Here is a 19,562-nt window from a genome sequence, read left to right as displayed (position 1 = left end):
CAGGAGCCGCGTGCTTTGTTCGTTTTTGTTATAATATACATATATGATGTTTAATATAAGCGAGATCGTTTTGTTGTTGTGTTTTTCATCAAGAAAAATATTAAACCCATAATTCAAGCAGTGCTTTTATGTAGAAGTAGCCGGTTGCTCTGCTTGGGACTGGCGGGTTCTGTGAGAATTACCTGCACACATTGACTCAAGCACTTAAGTAAACCAGCTGTTGCACTCACATTGCATGGAAATTCATAGGCGATTTAACGCAGCTTACCCAAGCGATGCATTTAAACAGTTGCGTAATTCAAAAGTGAAAGTAAAATGTGCCATCTGCATGCGCATTTATAAGCCCCTCCCACTCTGTGATACCGGGATCACCGAGTTTGTGACGCGCTGATTAACCGGTGGGAAAATTACATCACGGCGGCAACCCTACTTCTGCTCTCTCTTTCTATTTCTCTCTTGTCGATTAAAAAAGCTTAATCCACTAATTATTTCAGATTGAAAAGTCTACTTGCTGTCCCGGTGACAGACTTTACTTTTGCTTTGCGTTTTTTATATTCCGGGTCAGCTTAAGCTTTGCTCGTTCAGTGCAATGGGCTTGACATTAGCACTGCTTTTTTGCAACAATCTCTGTGCAAACTTTTTAAATATGGATATGGTTTTAGAAAAGATATGGTTTATTAATAATAAGATTATTAAAAACATGTGAGAACGAAAATGCAGCGCGTGGTCGTAACAAGAACCATCGCCATAGAAACCGGAGGCACGCTGAAACTGCACTCGAGCTTTAGCGCGGTAGCGCTCATGGCCGTTTTCCGATCGACTCGGGTTATACACACAATATTAATCAGACTTGGGACTCAAAGTAATTAAACTAGGACCTAACCGGACCCGACTGACCATTTAAACTATAAACCCGGAACCATATGGGTCCCGCGTCCTCAGTGAAGAAAGACCTCTGCTCAAGTTCAGAAACATGGAAGACACTGAGCTTGTTGTCGCACCCAATTCATTGAGAAACAGAGAGCATGCGAACTCACACTCAAGCACGACGTGCTTTCACACAAAATGAAGCCAATGTGTTGAAGGCTCAGAGCACGTTATAAAACGTATTCTTAAAATCCACATTTCTGTTTTAATAAATGCTCATAGTAAATCATAGCATATTGTCTAAAACATTAGGTAGCACATTTGCGACCCATTAAAAATAAGGCAGTTCAAAAGGTCGCATATGCGACCATTTTGGTCGCAATTTAGTTCCCTGTACAAGCCCTACAAAAAAGTCTCTTGGAGCAACGCCCTAAACCAAACAGGAAGTCAGCTATTTTGAATTAATTCTCAGATTTTGGCTCAGTTTTCCTCATTTCCAGCAGTCATACTTTAACTAACTCCTCCTACAGTTTTCGTCGGATCATCATCATATTTGGCGAGTCTCATCTTAAGGCCTTTGTGATGCTAAATTGCGAAGGATTTGACTCTATATTAAAATTTGTGTCTGTTTCGGCCAGCCAAAATTTGATGTTTCGCTATGAAACAGGTTGCTGGAACTCAGGCATACAGTGTCCGATCTGTCCCAAACTTCACATGATTGCTAAGAGTCCTGACCTGAACACATCTACATGTCAATAGTCACTTATGGTTATAGCGCCACCAGCTGGCAACAGGAAGTGACATGTTTACAATGATTATGCAATGTCTGATCTGTCCCAAACTTCACATGATTAATAAGAGTCCTGACCTGAACACATCTACATGTCAATAGTCACTTATGGTTATAGCGCCACCAGCTGGCAACAGGAAGTGACATGTTTACAATGATTATCCAATGTCTGATCTGTCCCAAACTTCACATGATTAATAAGAGTCCTGGACTGAACACATCTACATGTCAATAGTCACTTATGGTTATAGCGCCACCAGCTGGCAACAGGAAGTGACATGTTTACAATGATTATGCAATGTCTGATCTGTCCCAAACTTCACATGATTAATAAGAGTCCTGGACTGAACACATCTACATGTCAATAGTCACTTATGGTTATAGCGCCACCAGCTGGCAACAGGAAGTGACATGTTTACAATGATTATGCAATGTCTGATCTGTCCCAAACTTCACATGATTAATAAGAGTCCTGGACTGAACACATCTACATGTTAATAGTCACTTATGGTTATAGCGCCACCAGCTGGCAACAGGAAGTGACATGTTTACACTGATTATGCAATGTCTGATCTGTCCCAAACTTCACATGATTAATAAGAGTCCTGGACTGAACACATCTACATGTCAATAGTCACTTATGGTTATAGCGCCACCAGCTGGCAACAGGAAGTGACATGTTTACAATTATTATGCAATGTCTGATCTGTCCCAAACTTCACATGATTACTAAGAGTCCTAGACTGAACACATATACATGTCAATAGTCACTTATGGTTATAGCGCCACCAGCTGGCAACAGAAAGTGACATGTTTATAATGATTATGCAATGTCTGATCTTTCCCTAACTTTACATGATTAATAAAAGTCCTGGACTGAACACATCTACATGTCAATAGTCACTTATGGTTATAGCGCCACCAGCTGGCAACAGGAAGTGACATGTTTACACTGATTATGCAATGTCTGATCTGTCCCAAACTTTACATGATTGCTAAGAGTCCTGACCTGAACACATCTACATGTCAATAGTCACTTATGGTTATAGCGCCACCAGCTGGCAACAGGAAGTGACATGTTTACAATTATTATGCAATGTCTGATCTGTCCCAAACTTCACATGATTACTAAGAGTCCTAGACTGAACACATATACATGTCAATAGTCACTTATGGTTATAGCGCCACCAGCTGGCAACAGGAAGTGACATGTTTATAATGATTATGCAATGTCTGATCTTTCCCTAACTTTACATGATTAATAAAAGTCCTGGACTGAACACATCTACATGTCAATAGTCACTTATGGTTATAGCGCCACCAGCTGGCAACAGGAAGTGACATGTTTACACTGATTATGCAATGTCTGATCTGTCCCAAACTTCACATGATTGCTAAGAGTCCTGACCTGAACACATCTACATGTCAATAGTCACTTATGGTTATAGCGCCACCAGCTGGCAACAGGAAGTGACATGTTTACAATTATTATGCAATGTCTGATCTGTCCCAAACTTCACATGATTAATAAGAGTCCTGGACTGAACACATCTACATGTCAATAGTCACTTATGGTTATAGCGCCACCAGCTGGCAACAGGAAGTGACATGTTTACACTGATTATGCAATGTCTGATCTGTCCCAAACTTCACATGATTGCTAAGAGTCCTGACCTGAACACATCTACATGTCAATAGTCACTTATGGTTATAGCGCCACCAGCTGGCAACAGGAAGTGACATGTTTACAATTATTATGCAATGTCTGATCTGTCCCAAACTTCACATGATTACTAAGAGTCCTAGACTGAACACATCTACATGTCAATAGTCACTTATGGTTATAGGGCCACCAGCTGGGAACAGGAAGTGACATGTTTACAATGATTATGCAATGTCCGATCTTTCCCTAACTTCACATGATTAATAAGAGTCCTGGACTGAACACATCTACATGTCAATAGTCACTTATGGCCATAGCGCCACCAGCTGGCAAGTGACATGTTTACAATGATTATGCAATGTCCGATCTTTCCCTAACTTCACATGATTAATAAGAATCCTGGACTGAACACATCTACATGTCAATAGTCACTTATGGTCATAGTGCCACCAGCTGGCAACAGGAAGTGACATGTTTACAATTATTATGCAATGTCTGATCTTTCCCTAACTTCACATGATTAATAAGAGTCCTGGACTGAACACGTCTACATGTCAATAGTCACTTATGGTCATAGCGCCACCAGCTGGCAAGTGACATGTTTACAATGATTATGCAATGTCCGATCTTTCCCTAACTTCACATGATTAATAAGAGTCCTGGACTGAACACATCTACATGTCAATAGTCACTTATGGTTATAGCGCCACCAGCTGGCAACAGGAAGTGACATGTTTACAATTATTATGCAATGTCTGATCTGTCCCAAACTTCACATGATTAATAAGAGTCCTGGACTGAACACATCTACATGTCAATAGTCACTTATGGTTATAGCGCCACCAGCTGGCAACAGGAAGTGACATGTTTACACTGATTATGCAATGTCTGATCTGTCCCAAACTTCACATGATTGCTAAGAGTCCTGACCTGAACACATCTACATGTCAATAGTCACTTATGGTTATAGCGCCACCAGCTGGCAACAGGAAGTGACATGTTTACAATTATTATGCAATGTCTGATCTGTCCCAAACTTCACATGATTAATAAGAGTCCTGGACTGAACACATCTACATGTCAATAGTCACTTATGGTTATAGCGCCACCAGCTGGCAACAGGAAGTGACATGTTTACACTGATTATGCAATGTCTGATCTGTCCCAAACTTCACATGATTGCTAAGAGTCCTGACCTGAACACATCTACATGTCAATAGTCACTTATGGTTATAGCGCCACCAGCTGGCAACAGGAAGTGACATGTTTACAATTATTATGCAATGTCTGATCTGTCCCAAACTTCACATGATTACTAAGAGTCCTAGACTGAACACATCTACATGTCAATAGTCACTTATGGTTATAGCGCCACCAGCTGGGAACAGGAAGTGACATGTTTACAATGATTATGCAATGTCCGATCTTTCCCTAACTTCACATGATTAATAAGAATCCTGGACTGAACACATCTACATGTCAATAGTCACTTATGGTCATAGCGCCACCAGCTGGCAACAGGAAGTGACATGTTTACAATTATTATGCAATGTCTGATCTTTCCCTAACTTCACATGATTAATAAGAGTCCTGGACTGAACACATCTACATGTCAATAGTCACTTATGGTCATAGCGCCACCAGCTGGCAAGTGACATGTTTACAATGATTATGCAATGTCCGATCTTTCCCTAACTTCACATGATTAATAAGAATCCTGGACTGAACACATCTACATGTCAATAGTCACTTATGGTCATAGCGCCACCAGCTGGCAAGTGACATGTTTACAATGATTATGCAATGTCCGATCTTTCCCTAACTTCACATGATTAATAAGAATCCTGGACTGAACACATCTACATGTCAATAGTCACTTATGGTCATAGCGCCACCAGCTGGCAAGTGACATGTTTACAATGATTATGCAATGTCCGATCTTTCCCTAACTTCACATGATTAATAAGAATCCTGGACTGAACACATCTACATGTCAATAGTCACTTATGGTTATAGCGCCACCAGCTGGCAACAGGAAGTGACATGTTTACACTGATTATGCAATGTCTGATCTGTCCCAAACTTCACATGATTAATAAGAGTCCTGGACTGAACACATCTACATGTCAATAGTCACTTATGGTTATAGCGCCACCAGCTGGCAACAGGAAGTGACATGTTTACAATTATTATGCAATGTCTGATCTGTCCCAAACTTCACATGATTACTAAGAGTCCTAGACTGAACACATATACATGTCAATAGTCACTTATGGTTATAGCGCCACCAGCTGGCAACAGAAAGTGACATGTTTATAATGATTATGCAATGTCTGATCTTTCCCTAACTTTACATGATTAATAAAAGTCCTGGACTGAACACATCTACATGTCAATAGTCACTTATGGTTATAGCGCCACCAGCTGGCAACAGGAAGTGACATGTTTACACTGATTATGCAATGTCTGATCTGTCCCAAACTTCACATGATTGCTAAGAGTCCTGACCTGAACACATCTACATGTCAATAGTCACTTATGGTTATAGCGCCACCAGCTGGCAACAGGAAGTGACATGTTTACAATTATTATGCAATGTCTGATCTGTCCCAAACTTCACATGATTACTAAGAGTCCTAGACTGAACACATATACATGTCAATAGTCACTTATGGTTATAGCGCCACCAGCTGGCAACAGGAAGTGACATGTTTATAATGATTATGCAATGTCTGATCTTTCCCTAACTTTACATGATTAATAAAAGTCCTGGACTGAACACATCTACATGTCAATAGTCACTTATGGTTATAGCGCCACCAGCTGGCAACAGGAAGTGACATGTTTACACTGATTATGCAATGTCTGATCTGTCCCAAACTTCACATGATTAATAAGAGTCCTGGACTGAACACATCTACATGTCAATAGTCACTTATGGTTATAGCGCCACCAGCTGGCAACAGAAAGTGACATGTTTATAATGATTATGCAATGTCTGATCTTTCCCTAACTTTACATGATTAATAAAAGTCCTGGACTGAACACATCTACATGTCAATAGTCACTTATGGTTATAGCGCCACCAGCTGGCAACAGGAAGTGACATGTTTACAATTATTATGCAATGTCTGATCTGTCCCAAACTTCACATGATTAATAAGAGTCCTGGACTGAACACATCTACATGTCAATAGTCACTTATGGTTATAGCGCCACCAGCTGGCAACAGGAAGTGACATGTTTACACTGATTATGCAATGTCTGATCTGTCCCAAACTTCATATGATTGCTAAGAGTCCTGACCTGAACACATCTACATGTCAATAGTCACTTATGGTTATAGCGCCACCAGCTGGCAACAGGAAGTGACATGTTTACAATTATTATGCAATGTCTGATCTGTCCCAAACTTCACATGATTACTAAGAGTCCTAGACTGAACACATCTACATGTCAATAGTCACTTATGGTTATAGCGCCACCAGCTGGGAACAGGAAGTGACATGTTTACAATGATTATGCAATGTCCGATCTTTCCCTAACTTCACATGATTAATAAGAGTCCTGGACTGAACACATCTACATGTCAATAGTCACTTATGGCCATAGCGCCACCAGCTGGCAAGTGACATGTTTACAATGATTATGCAATGTCCGATCTTTCCCTAACTTCACATGATTAATAAGAATCCTGGACTGAACACATCTACATGTCAATAGTCACTTATGGTCATAGTGCCACCAGCTGGCAACAGGAAGTGACATGTTTACAATTATTATGCAATGTCTGATCTTTCCCTAACTTCACATGATTAATAAGAGTCCTGGACTGAACACATCTACATGTCAATAGTCACTTATGGTCATAGCGCCACCAGCTGGCAAGTGACATGTTTACAATGATTATGCAATGTCCGATCTTTCCCTAACTTCACATGATTAATAAGAATCCTGGACTGAACACATCTACATGTCAATAGTCACTTATGGTCATAGTGCCACCAGCTGGCAATAGGAAGTGACATGTTTACAATGATTATGCAATGTCTGATCTGTCCCAAACTTCACATGATTAATAAGAGTCCTGGACTGAACACATCTACATGTCAATAGTCACTTATGGTTATAGCGCCACCAGCTGGCAACAGGAAGTGACATGTTTACAATTATTATGCAATGTCTGATCTGTCCCAAACTTCACATGATTAATAAGAGTCCTGGACTGAACACATCTACATGTCAATAGTCACTTATGGTTATAGCGCCACCAGCTGGCAACAGGAAGTGACATGTTTACACTGATTATGCAATGTCTGATCTGTCCCAAACTTCACATGATTGCTAAGAGTCCTGACCTGAACACATCTACATGTCAATAGTCACTTATGGTTATAGCGCCACCAGCTGGCAACAGGAAGTGACATGTTTACAATTATTATGCAATGTCTGATCTGTCCCAAACTTCACATGATTAATAAGAGTCCTGGACTGAACACATCTACATGTCAATAGTCACTTATGGTTATAGCGCCACCAGCTGGCAACAGGAAGTGACATGTTTACACTGATTATGCAATGTCTGATCTGTCCCAAACTTCACATGATTGCTAAGAGTCCTGACCTGAACACATCTACATGTCAATAGTCACTTATGGTTATAGCGCCACCAGCTGGGAACAGGAAGTGACATGTTTACAATGATTATGCAATGTCCGATCTTTCCCTAACTTCACATGATTAATAAGAATCCTGGACTGAACACATCTACATGTCAATAGTCACTTATGGTCATAGCGCCACCAGCTGGCAACAGGAAGTGACATGTTTACAATTATTATGCAATGTCTGATCTTTCCCTAACTTCACATGATTAATAAGAGTCCTGGACTGAACACATCTACATGTCAATAGTCACTTATGGTCATAGCGCCACCAGCTGGCAAGTGACATGTTTACAATGATTATGCAATGTCCGATCTTTCCCTAACTTCACATGATTAATAAGAATCCTGGACTGAACACATCTACATGTCAATAGTCACTTATGGTCATAGCGCCACCAGCTGGCAACAGGAAGTGACATGTTTACAATTATTATGCAATGTCTGATCTTTCCCTAACTTCACATGATTAATAAGAGTCCTGGACTGAACACATCTACATGTCAATAGTCACTTATGGTCATAGCGCCACCAGCTGGCAAGTGACATGTTTACAATGATTATGCAATGTCCGATCTTTCCCTAACTTCACATGATTAATAAGAATCCTGGACTGAACACATCTACATGTCAATAGTCACTTATGGTCATAGTGCCACCAGCTGGCAATAGGAAGTGACATGTTTACAATGATTATGCAATGTCTGATCTGTCCCAAACTTCACATGATTAATAAGAGTCCTGGACTGAACACATCTACATGTCAATAGTCACTTATGGTCATAGTGCCACCAGCTGGCAACAGGAAGTGACATGTTTACACTGATTATGCAATGTCCGATCTTTCCCTAACTTCACATGATTAATAAAAGTCCTGGACTGAACACATCTACATGTCAATAGTCACTTATGATGCCAATAGTCAGTTATGGTCATAGCGTCCCCAGCTGGCAACAGGAAGTGACATGTTTACAATGATTATGCAATGTCTGATCTGTCCCAAACTTTACATAATTGACAAGAGTCCTGGACTGAACACATCTACATGCCAATTAGCGGTGGGCAATATGACCAAAATCTTCTATCACGATAGGATTAATTTTATATCATTTTTATATCATGATAACGATATGTATCACGGTAGAGTTTTTTTATGTTTTAATCAGGTTTAAATCTTTAATACCATAGAAATGTTAATAATTCTCACAAAAAACATATACAAGCATAGAAAGAAGATAAAAATAAACAAAACTTAAGCTATCTGAAGATAAACAGTTAATGATATAAGAATGATAATAAATAATTATGCATGTATGTATAAGGCCTATATATTTTTATTTAAGGTAGAAAAGTGATTTAATCAGGAGCAGTGAGAGATTTTCTCTTACTGCTGTTTGATTAACACGAGTGACAGACAGGAGCAAAATTAGGTAACAAAGTCCTGATCCAATACACATGCGCTTTCTTTTTTAGCTGTTTACTTTCTCTTAAGACCTAACTGGTCGTGTTTATGAGGATGCTTGCAAAGACGGGAATTTTGACGCGTATGTCTATTTAAGGCCAATAAAATGGGACAATGCTCACGAGCTGAATGAGCAGTGGTCGCGCGACTTGCGCGCTCCTCACAGACAGAAATAGCAGCGGTTGCGCGACTTGTCCGCTCCTGTCACACAGAAAGAACGCACGCATACAGATCTGTCGTCTCTGTTTCAATGGCTTAAAATAACTTGTTTTAAAACTGCAGTGCTTAAAGGGGGGGTTTAATGGTATTTCAAGCATTCTGACTTATTAACACAGTTATAGAGTTGTTTCCTCATGCTAAACGTAGGCAAAGTGTCAAAAATGCAGTTGGGCGTGTTTCAGAGTATTTCTGTGCCGAATGCACTTCGCCAGGGTTCGTACAAGTTTCGGCTAATTTTTTTCGATTACGGTTCTAACTGACGTTTCAGGGGTTTTCGATACGTATCACTTCTTTATATGGGCTTCCGCCGGAAAACTTCCCCCGGAAAACCCCGCCCAGCCGTCAGTCAGCGGGAGACGCTAGAGCTTGCTAACAGCTTATCACGCCACTCAGCTTTGTTTAATTTCAAAAGTCAACAATGGCACAACAAGAAGTGTGTTTTTGGATGTAAGGAGAAGACATCCAGCCTTATGAAAACAATGGATATAGTTTATTATCCGGATTAGCAGCGCGGTTTTGCGTGTGTGTTTGATGCGGTGGATTTTCAGAACCGGGTCATGACGAGTTACACGTGGTAAGTAAGACTTCTGTCTTATGTTGGAAATAGGCGCGTGTATATTATATAAATGACACAAACATTTAGTGAATCATAAGTTAAAACAGTGTTGTATAGTGTTGTATGACTCGTACTCGCTCCTCCCGTGTTATAACTCCTCCTTCTGCATTTTTTCGTACGTTATCGGAAAGATTCGGTAAAGCTAATCTTTCTTTTATAAATCTGATTAAACTAAAGACTCTTCAGAGATATAAAGGATGTCATACTACTCCATAGGTACTCCAGATTAATATCAGAAATGCAGAAACAGCGTGTGTTACGTGAGCTTTAAATACGTGTACAAATGTTACGTTTTCACGACCACGTGCACAGGAGCGTGACGTGGGCGCGTAACCTCGATAGAAACGATAGTCCAAAATCTCTACCGGTTGACAAATTTCTGTTTTGGTAGGAGGTTAAACAAATAAATAAATAACCTTTATTTATTTATTTATTCTTTCCTCCCCCATCCCTACACTTATATACAATATAAGAAAAATAAAACACTTAATAATCTCCTGTTATGAATGATTCTCCTAAAATAACAATTCTAAAATATTTTTTTAAATTAAATTTTACCTGTTAGTTTTACTTACTGTAGTTTTTTGGTTTCTTTAATCACAGGCAGCAGTTTCACAAGAACTTCATCTGCTGTATTTTCGTCCCCAATAAATGGTTTTATATCAAGTTCATCCAAATTCTTCTCAGACGTCAACAACACAAAAACTAAAGCTGCCCACTGTGAAGAGGAGAGTTTGGTCCATCCTACTGATCCATATTTCACATAACGTTGAATCTCCTGCAGCAGTGAATCATCATCCAGTTCATTCAGACAGTGAATCAGATTGATGGATTTCTCTGGAGACAGATTCTCATTCATCTTCTGTTTAATGTACTTAACAGTTTTCTCTTTCTTGTAGGAGCATCTTCTCATCTGTGTCAGTAGATCCTGTAAAATAATCTGATTGGACTCCAGTGAAAGACCCAGAAGAAAACGCAGGAAAAGATCCAGATGTCCATTCTTACTCTTTAAAGATTCATTTACAGTTCGCTGATGTAACTCATATAATGAAGGCTGTTCTGATGATTTAGGTTTCACTATTTCCATAATTTCAGAAAACCGACCTGGTTTAAACTCACATCTGTTGTTTTTTGTGAAGGAGATGTGAGCATAAAGAGCTGCTAGATGTTCCTGGATGCTGAGATGAACAAAGCAGTAAACTTTCCCCTGATACAAACCAAACTCCTCTCTGAAGATCTGAGTACACAATCCTGAGTACACTGATGCTTCTGCTACATCAATGCCACACTCTCTCAGGTCTTCATCATAGAAGATCAGATTGCCTTTAACAAGCTGCTCAAAAGCCAGTTTCCCCAGTTTGAAGATCATGTCTTCATCTTTCTTCTCATAGTCCTTCTGATGTTTGATGTTTGTCTGAATGATCAGGAAGTGTGTGTACATTTGAGTGAGAGTCTTGGGGATCTCTCTTCTCTCTGCTTCACTCAACATTCTCTCTAGAACAGTGACTGAAATCCAGCAGAAGACTGGGATGTGACACATGATGTAGAGACTCCTGGATGACTTCAGGTGTGAGATGATTCTCCTGGACAGACTCTCATCACTGATTCTCTTCCTGAAGTATTCCTCCTTCTGTGGATCACTGAAGCCTCGTACCTCTGTGACTCGATCAACACACTCAGAGGGGATGAGATCAGCTGCTGCTGGTCTGGAGGTGATCCAGATGAGAGCAGAAGGAAACAGATTCCCCTTGATGAGGTTTGTCAGCATCACGTCCACTGAGGTTGATTTATTTACATCACACAACCTCACACTGCTGTGAAAATCCAGAGACAGACGACACTCATCCAAACCATCAAAGATGAACAACACTTTATATTTATCACTGAAGATTTCCATTTCTTTTGTTTGTGGGAAGAAAAGATGAAGAAGATTTAAAAGACTGAGTGTTTTGTTCTTCATCAAATTGATCTCTCTAAAAGGAAGTGGAAATATGAGGTGGACGTCCTGATTCTCTTTCTCTTCAGCCCAGTCCAGAATGAACTTCTGTACAGAGACTGTTTTTCCAATGCCAGCGACTCCCTTTGTCAGCACACTTCTGATGTGTTTGTCTTGTTCAGGTAAAGGTTTAAAGATGTCATTACATTTGATTGGTGTCTCCTCTGTTGTTGTTCTTCTGGATTGTGTCTCAATCTGTCTCACCTCATGTTCATTACTGATCTCTCCACTTTCACTCTCTGTGATGTAGAGCTCTGTGTAGATCTCATTCAGTAGTGTTGGGTTTCTCTTATTTGATGTTACCTCATACAAACACTCAAACTTCTTCCTCAGATTTGATCTGAATGTGTTCAGGACTTCATTAGGATTAGAGTCATGACTGTAAATTAATAATTAATATATCAGATTATTACACAAATACCTGTAAGAGTAAACATGTACAGAACAAAATGTTTGTATCATAAGACACAGGACTCTTAATGGTTTGTAAAATGTTACATTTAGGCAAAACAGAAAAGGTCAACATTTTTCTAGCATTTACTACTAAATAAAATAAAATCCTATAATTCACCTGAAATGAGGACTCATGTTTTCATTGAAGTCTTGTGGTTGATTATCAGATTGTTCAATCTTCCTCCTCTGACAGTCAGATTCTGTTATTCGTCTGGATGGCAAGAATGAGAATCAAGAATTTCTTTAAACTTTAATATTAGTGGAATTTTCTCATAACTTTATTACCTTTACAGTTTTTACACTGCTGTGAATTAGGGATGTGCTGCAAATATAATTTGAATAGAAAAAATGCTATTCAAATGTTTGTTTTTAACTCTTTCACCACCATTGACAAGTTAACTTGTCAATTAAGAGAAATTGCTTCCCTCCCAATTATGAGTTTTTTTCAGCAATCAGCAATACCATTATTATCCACCATATGCGCTCCTACCCAACGTATGCAACCAGGAAGCAACCCCTCCCCCCAACAGTTCAGACGCAGCATGTGTTTTGAACATAGGTGTCATTTACACTGGGGACATGTCCCCACCACTTTTTGAAATGGCTGATTTTGTCCCCACCATTTTTTTTAAGCATTTGGTTAAAATGTTCTGAAAAATCAAACAATACCTGTGCAACTTACACTGCAAAAAGGACTTACTTACTATTTTTGTCTTTATTTTAGTAGAAATATCAAAAAAATCTTAAATCAAGATGTTTTTTCTTGATGAGCAAAATGACCTAAGAAAATAAGTCTAGTTTTTAGACAAAAAATATACAATTTAAGTGAATTTGTTATTAAAATAAGCAAAAATATCTGCCAATGGGGTGAGAAAAAAAATATCTAAAAAGAGATTCATTTTTTCTTAAACACTTAATTTAAAAAATGTCTAAGTATTTTTGTCTTGTTTTCAGTAACAAATATCTAAAAATTCTTAAATTGAGATGTTTTTTTCTTGATGAGCAACAATACCCAAGAAAATAAGTCTAGTTTTTAGACCAAAAATATCAAATTTAGGTGATTCTGTGCATAAAACAAGCAAAAAAATCTGCCAATGGGGTAAGCAATTTTTTCGTGAATTTTTCTTGAATTTAGTGTTTAAGAAAAGTTTTCACGATTTTTTTTCTTACCCCATTGGCAGATTTTTTTTGCTTGTTTTATGCACAAGTCATTTTGCTCATCAAGAATTTAATTTAGGAATTTTTAGATATTTTTACTGAAAACAAGACAAAAATACAAATAAACTTTTTCTTGAAAATTATTTTTTGCAGTATACGACTGGTTTTGTGGTCCAGGGTCACATATGTTGCGTTGTTGGCTTATGGTGTGTTTTCTTTTACATATGTAATGAATTTCATTGTAATCATTAACTTAACATGCTGCGGTTTTCTACAGTATGGTGCTTTGGCACTGTTTGGTTGAGCTGGTGTTGTAGGGACTGTTACATGTGCAGTCGACATTGTTGAGGGTTTTATGCTGAGTATTTTTGTGTTGTTGACCGGCCTACACTATGCCCATTCTTGATGCGCCGTTATTCAATATTTTTCCCGTTCTGCTGTAATGTTTTTCATCTGATCTTTTGTTCCCACCACTTTTCAACACAAACTGACGTCCCTGCTTTTGATCATGCTTTGAATCTGATCTATCAGAAATCTTTCACAAAAATGCAATTAAATCAGCTTTTTCCTTAAAATTTAGTTTTTTTGATGAAACCCACCCATATTTGAGAGGTGATAAAAGAAAACAAATGAAGGTAGGATGAAACAGTTTGTTTGTTAATCAGAGGGTCTTTATTCATTTAAAGAACATTTTCTAGAAGGCATTAAATCATAAAAAATGGTGGTGCTGGCTTGCAACTTTTAAAAAAGGCTGGCATGGAAAGGGTTAATGTGCTACCACAGGGCTTTTTTTGCAGACTAATTAAAGTATTTAGAGTTTTACGCCAGGTTGTCTGTTTTTGTCCACTGGCTCGCTTGTTATTTAGATTTGCTGCTCATGAGAGATTTGTTAGCTTCTTGTTACACAGCCTAATTTATTTAGTTAATGCAAAGCTAAAAAAGACAGACACGAAGAACAAAACAAAACAGAGAACTTATCATATGTGGATTTTATTTTATTTTATATGTGGTGTTCTGTGGAAAATGAAGCGGATAACTGCAGATGGCTGTTTAACAGCAAACACTAGCAACAGATCCGTCTTTGTGAAGTGTTGTTAAATTAAGCTCCCACTTTGCACAATCAGCAATTGCAGATTTATCGGCTGATATTTGGACTTTTTTTTATTATTGGACAATAAATATTTCTGTTTGGCCAAAAGAGTCTCCGAATGGGTCACATTAGCGCATTTAGGGCTGGGTTTCGATTCAAATTTCAAGAATCGATTCGATTCTCAAGATCTTGAATCGATTATCATTGTTCGATTCGATTTGATTCGATTCAATCTAATCTTCGAGATTTTGATAAGTGTCTTTTTAAAAAAAGCCCGAAATGGTGCCAGTTAGGGGTGCGCGGAATGACCAAAAATCTATTCCACGGAATGAGTCATTTTATTTCACGGTAACGGTATATTTCATGGTATACATGTTTTTTAGTTTATATTTTTTTTGGATTATAAAAATGTGCAGTTATTTGCCACTCACTATAGCTTTTAACTGCTCACCACAGTTTTAAAATATGGACAATTTAAAGTTAATAATGTTAAAGTGAAAATGCCCAGAGGATAACAACAGATTAAGTCTTGATAGACAGAATCTTGTTTTTAATTGAGTTATTAATTTTATAGACTATTGAATCTATAGTATGCATTGTATTTTGTATTTATGCATGCTGTTAGGAAGGCTTTTAAACTGTTAGGTTCTGATTCTGTATCGGACGAGTAAACCCTCCTGAGTGCCGGTCAGAGCACTAATAATGAGGAGACAGGAGTTCAGTTTAACAGTTTGTATTGATGATAAAGGGATGGACCACAGATGCATATTCAAAGATGAACATAGTCTGAAAAATAATAAACAATAAAGATAATGAATAAACTAAAATATATATATATATATATATATATATATATATATATATATATATATATATATATATATATATATATATATATATATATATATATATGTATATGTATATATATACCATTATGAATATTCACTGTTACATAAATAATTTGCATTTATCATTTACATCAGTGATATCTATTAAACAAGGAAATTACATAAACAAAACGAGTTATTTATCAGTAAACTTTCATAAACAATCCTGTCATTACTATGCAATGCCCATATATGGATTGAATAAAGACGCAGCATTTACACAAACGCAACGTAAATCTCACTCGTTAACAACTTCTCAAACACGCAAATCTTGCATCATTAATTATCATCAGAAACCCGTAATACTGATCTGCGGCTCAATACAGCACGAATAATCATATGAAAATTATATTAACAATCTTAATATAACAAAAAGATTACTTCAGGCAAGTCTGGGCATGTCCGCATTTTACAGATACATGTAAAGCCGTTCATATCGCTAATAACACAAACATAAATCATAAAAGGCTTACTTTGAGGTCAGTGACTAACATCTTGATGTTACATCTGCAGTAATCACCATCAACAAACAGTTATTCACATCATTTAGATGACAGCTTACACGGTTCACACAGACACCACAGATAGCGGCAGCTCAACTGGGATTCTGGGTAAATGACTTGAGGTAGAGATCCATCGGGCCGCCCCATTAAGAGACTATTTGGGGTCACAGGGTCAGTATTGGCCACGTCTGACGACACATATCCCAAAGGTTTTAAATTTAGGATGGCCTCTTCTTCCAGCAAGACTGTCATTAAGACCTCCTCAGGAACGGGCTGGGAACCCACAACTGTACACAGGGCTGATTTAACAGATCTTACTTCCCTTTCCCAAACCCCACCAAAGTGAGGGGCCGAAGGGGGATTAAAGCGGAAGTGTATCTTTTGTTTGGCAAGATGATGCCGTATGTCAGGAACCAGTGCGGCATAAGCTTCCCGTAACTCCCTTTCACCTCCACAGAAGTTTCGCGTCCTCGTAAGATCCAGTAGTATCTCCTAATTTCAGCAAACAGACGTTCAGGTCCAGGATGATGCAACTGGTGGTCGTAGTGGTGAATGATCAAACGAGTGACCGGGTGATTAGAATCCAGGAGTAAAGGATGCAGGACAGAATCCTGCATGTCAACAACTCTCCTTAAACGGCCTCCTAATCTCAAAAGCCCACTGGACGGATCAATTTCAGGGGCTAGGGTAACCAGCCGACTTCCAGACCTGACCGACTTTCCAGTCCGCAGCAGTTTGTAATCCTCAGGAAAGGATTCCTGTTGTACCTGTTTGACAATATCGATCTCAGCCCGGCGGTAATCCTCAGCTTCGGGAGGCGTCCCTGGAGCATGGAAAGCCCGAAGTTGTTGGGCAGTCATGTCCAATAACTCTTGCCAGGTGTTGTAGTTCCATTTATCAGAGTGGTCAGAAGGAAGAGATAAGGTATTGATACCACAGAAGACAGATTTCCGCATTTCTGCGGAAGGTAGCACAACATGGACTGGAGGTCGTGCCAAAGGGTAACACCTGCCATTCGAGAATCTTGGGTGCCTTATCCATCTCCAGGTTTCGATACAGGAAACGGAGTAAAGGACGGTCCTCAGGGAGAAGACGGACCTGGTGGAACATTGCTTTGATGTCCCCACTCAAAGCTATAGGATGTTCTCTGAAGCGGACCAGGACACCTAATAGTGAGACTCCAAGGGTAGGCCCTGGCAGCAGATACTGATTAAGGTTTTGTCCTCTGTATTGATGGGAGCAGTTAAAGACAACACGAAACTTCCCATTGTGACTGACGATGTGGTGAGGGATATACCAGCTTTCAGACTGCTCAGTTACAGGGTCAGCCACTTCCTTAACTACTCCTGTATCAATGAGTTTCTTCATCTCTTCCCTATAAACCTCAGCTTTTACAGGGTCCTTTAGCAGCCGTCTTTCCACACTGCGAAGGGTAGGTAGGACTGATTCCTTAGGTGCATTCAGCAAAGGCATATCCTTCTGCCGCAGTAGAGGTGTCGCCAACCGTTTGATTCCCTCGATTTCTTGAGTGAGAGTTTTAAGATCAAGCAACTCAAGAGCCCTTTGATCCTCCTTGGACCTGGTCACCGCTTTGCCTTCCCACTGTGGAACAACATCCAACTGCCACAGTTGTTGAACATTTTGAAGGAGTTCATCCTGAGTCGGAGCAATGGAGGTAAACAGACATTGCCGTGTGGCATGAGGCCGCCCCATGGAAGGTATGGGGCCCTGAAGTGTCCATCCTAGGCGCGTATGAACCGCAGCTGGCGCACCCGGGCCGCCCCATCGCACAGGCTCTGTTGGGGTGATGAGGTGAGGTTGATCGGAACCAATGAGGAGTAATTGCTGGACATCCGTAAGCGTACGGACAGGAAGACCTCGCAGATGTCGGTACTTCTGTTGCAGTTGTTCTATGGGGTACGACTGACGCGACAGGTTTAGACGATCTGCAGTAAAGGCGTGGTTGATCTTGTAACTTTTCTGAGGTTTACAGAAGGGAGAGATCTGGAACGATACAGACGAACCATGAAGCACCTGAATATCATCCCTCACTGTTCGCAAAGGTAGGTCTTCAGGAACACCCTGAATGCCCAGCGCCTTAACAGCAGTGGAAAGCAGAATAGTCCTCTCCGACCCGTCATCAAGAAGAGCATAGGTGTCTAGTGTGCGATCTTCATAATGCAGGTTTACAGGAACTACTTTGAGCATAACCCGACCTCCAACAGAGGGCTTATCCAGAAAGAACCGATCTGAAGAAGAACTCGTCAGGCAACTCTTTTCCATGTTAGCTGAATCGTCCTTGGGAGAGGAACTGACATTCACATCATGAAGAGGACGAAGGTGGATGGCTTGACAGATATTGCAAGGCTTCTTTAGGTCACACTGGGCAGCATGGTGTGTCCTGGCGCAACGCCAACAACGGTTGTTACTGCGAATCCATGTTTTGACCTGGTCGGAGGTAAGCTTGGCAAAGGATTCACACTGACTTAGGTAATGCTCTGCCTTATCACAGAAAGGACAATAACGCTTGACTTTCGCAGGCTTGGTTTGTGAAACATGAACTTTCCGAGGGATAGATGTCTCACCCTGGGATTCTCCAACACCATGCAGAATAGTTACTGTCCTCTTCACAGAGTCTGACTTAGTATGCGAGCCCTTTGGCATTGGTTCAGCATCATAGCTGTGACACCAGGTTTCGAAACGGAGCCAGTTCAAAAGGTCAACCAAATTCGGTGTTGTTCCAGGTTGGCGGAACATATGGCGCCGAAACTCAGCACGCTGCTCAGGGGGAAGCTTACCCAAAAGGCGTGCGACACGGGACCCACAACAAAGTTCCAATTCGTGTCACGTCCCAAGGTTCTTAAGAGACCCACGAGTGACTGCACCTGAAGAGCAAACCTTTGAAAGGCGGAGACATCACATCGCTTTATGTCAGGACTTTCGAGCACAGAAGCGATCCTCTTCAAAGCTAACTGATGTGGTTGACCGTATTTCTCGTGGAGCGCAACCATTGTATCAGTGAACGGCGTAGGTGAGTTCAGATAAGCATCCGCTATCATTTTGGCTTCCTCAAGCTTAAGGTGATCCGCTAAGATCTGGTATTTGAAAAGTTCAGTGCCATCAGGGGGGAGAAGATTATCCAAAGCTATCGTAAGTCGAGCAAACTCACCCGGGTCAGGATGACTAAACTTGGG

General features: G+C 39.9%; 2 protein-coding genes across 5 annotated transcripts in view; both read right to left on the bottom strand.

Annotated features, from left to right (window-relative positions):
- LOC141363288 (protein NLRC3-like) overlaps nucleotides 1-12,838 on the bottom strand; it is a 123,229-nt gene extending 110,391 nt beyond the window's left edge. For 2 of the 4 annotated variants that reach the window (XM_073865928.1, XM_073865930.1), the window contains exon 1: nucleotides 10,857-12,838. In XM_073865928.1, coding sequence (XP_073722029.1) covers nucleotides 10,857-12,241 — 1,385 coding nt within the window. In that variant the 5' untranslated portion in view covers nucleotides 12,242-12,838. The remainder of the gene's footprint in view (nucleotides 1-10,856) is intronic. The other 2 variants (XM_073865929.1, XM_073865927.1) reach the window with 2 other exon arrangements.
- Nucleotides 12,839-15,596: 2,758 nt separating this feature from the next.
- Nucleotides 15,597-19,246, bottom strand: LOC141363289 (uncharacterized). Its single transcript, XM_073865931.1, has 2 exons — nucleotides 16,339-19,246; nucleotides 15,597-15,764 (listed from the first exon to the last, which is right to left on the bottom strand). The coding sequence occupies exon 1, from the start codon at nucleotides 19,123-19,125 to the stop codon at nucleotides 17,275-17,277; it is 1,851 nt and encodes a 616-aa protein (XP_073722032.1). The 5' UTR covers nucleotides 19,126-19,246; the 3' UTR covers nucleotides 15,597-15,764; nucleotides 16,339-17,274.
- Nucleotides 19,247-19,562: the final 316 nt, after the last annotated feature.

This window comes from Misgurnus anguillicaudatus, unplaced genomic scaffold, assembly GCF_027580225.2.
Source record: "Misgurnus anguillicaudatus unplaced genomic scaffold, ASM2758022v2 HiC_scaffold_33, whole genome shotgun sequence".
In the NCBI taxonomy this organism is placed as follows: domain Eukaryota; kingdom Metazoa; phylum Chordata; class Actinopteri; order Cypriniformes; family Cobitidae; genus Misgurnus; species Misgurnus anguillicaudatus.
Note: the sequence above shows the minus strand (reverse complement) of the source record. Positions and strands in the feature narration are given on the sequence as shown.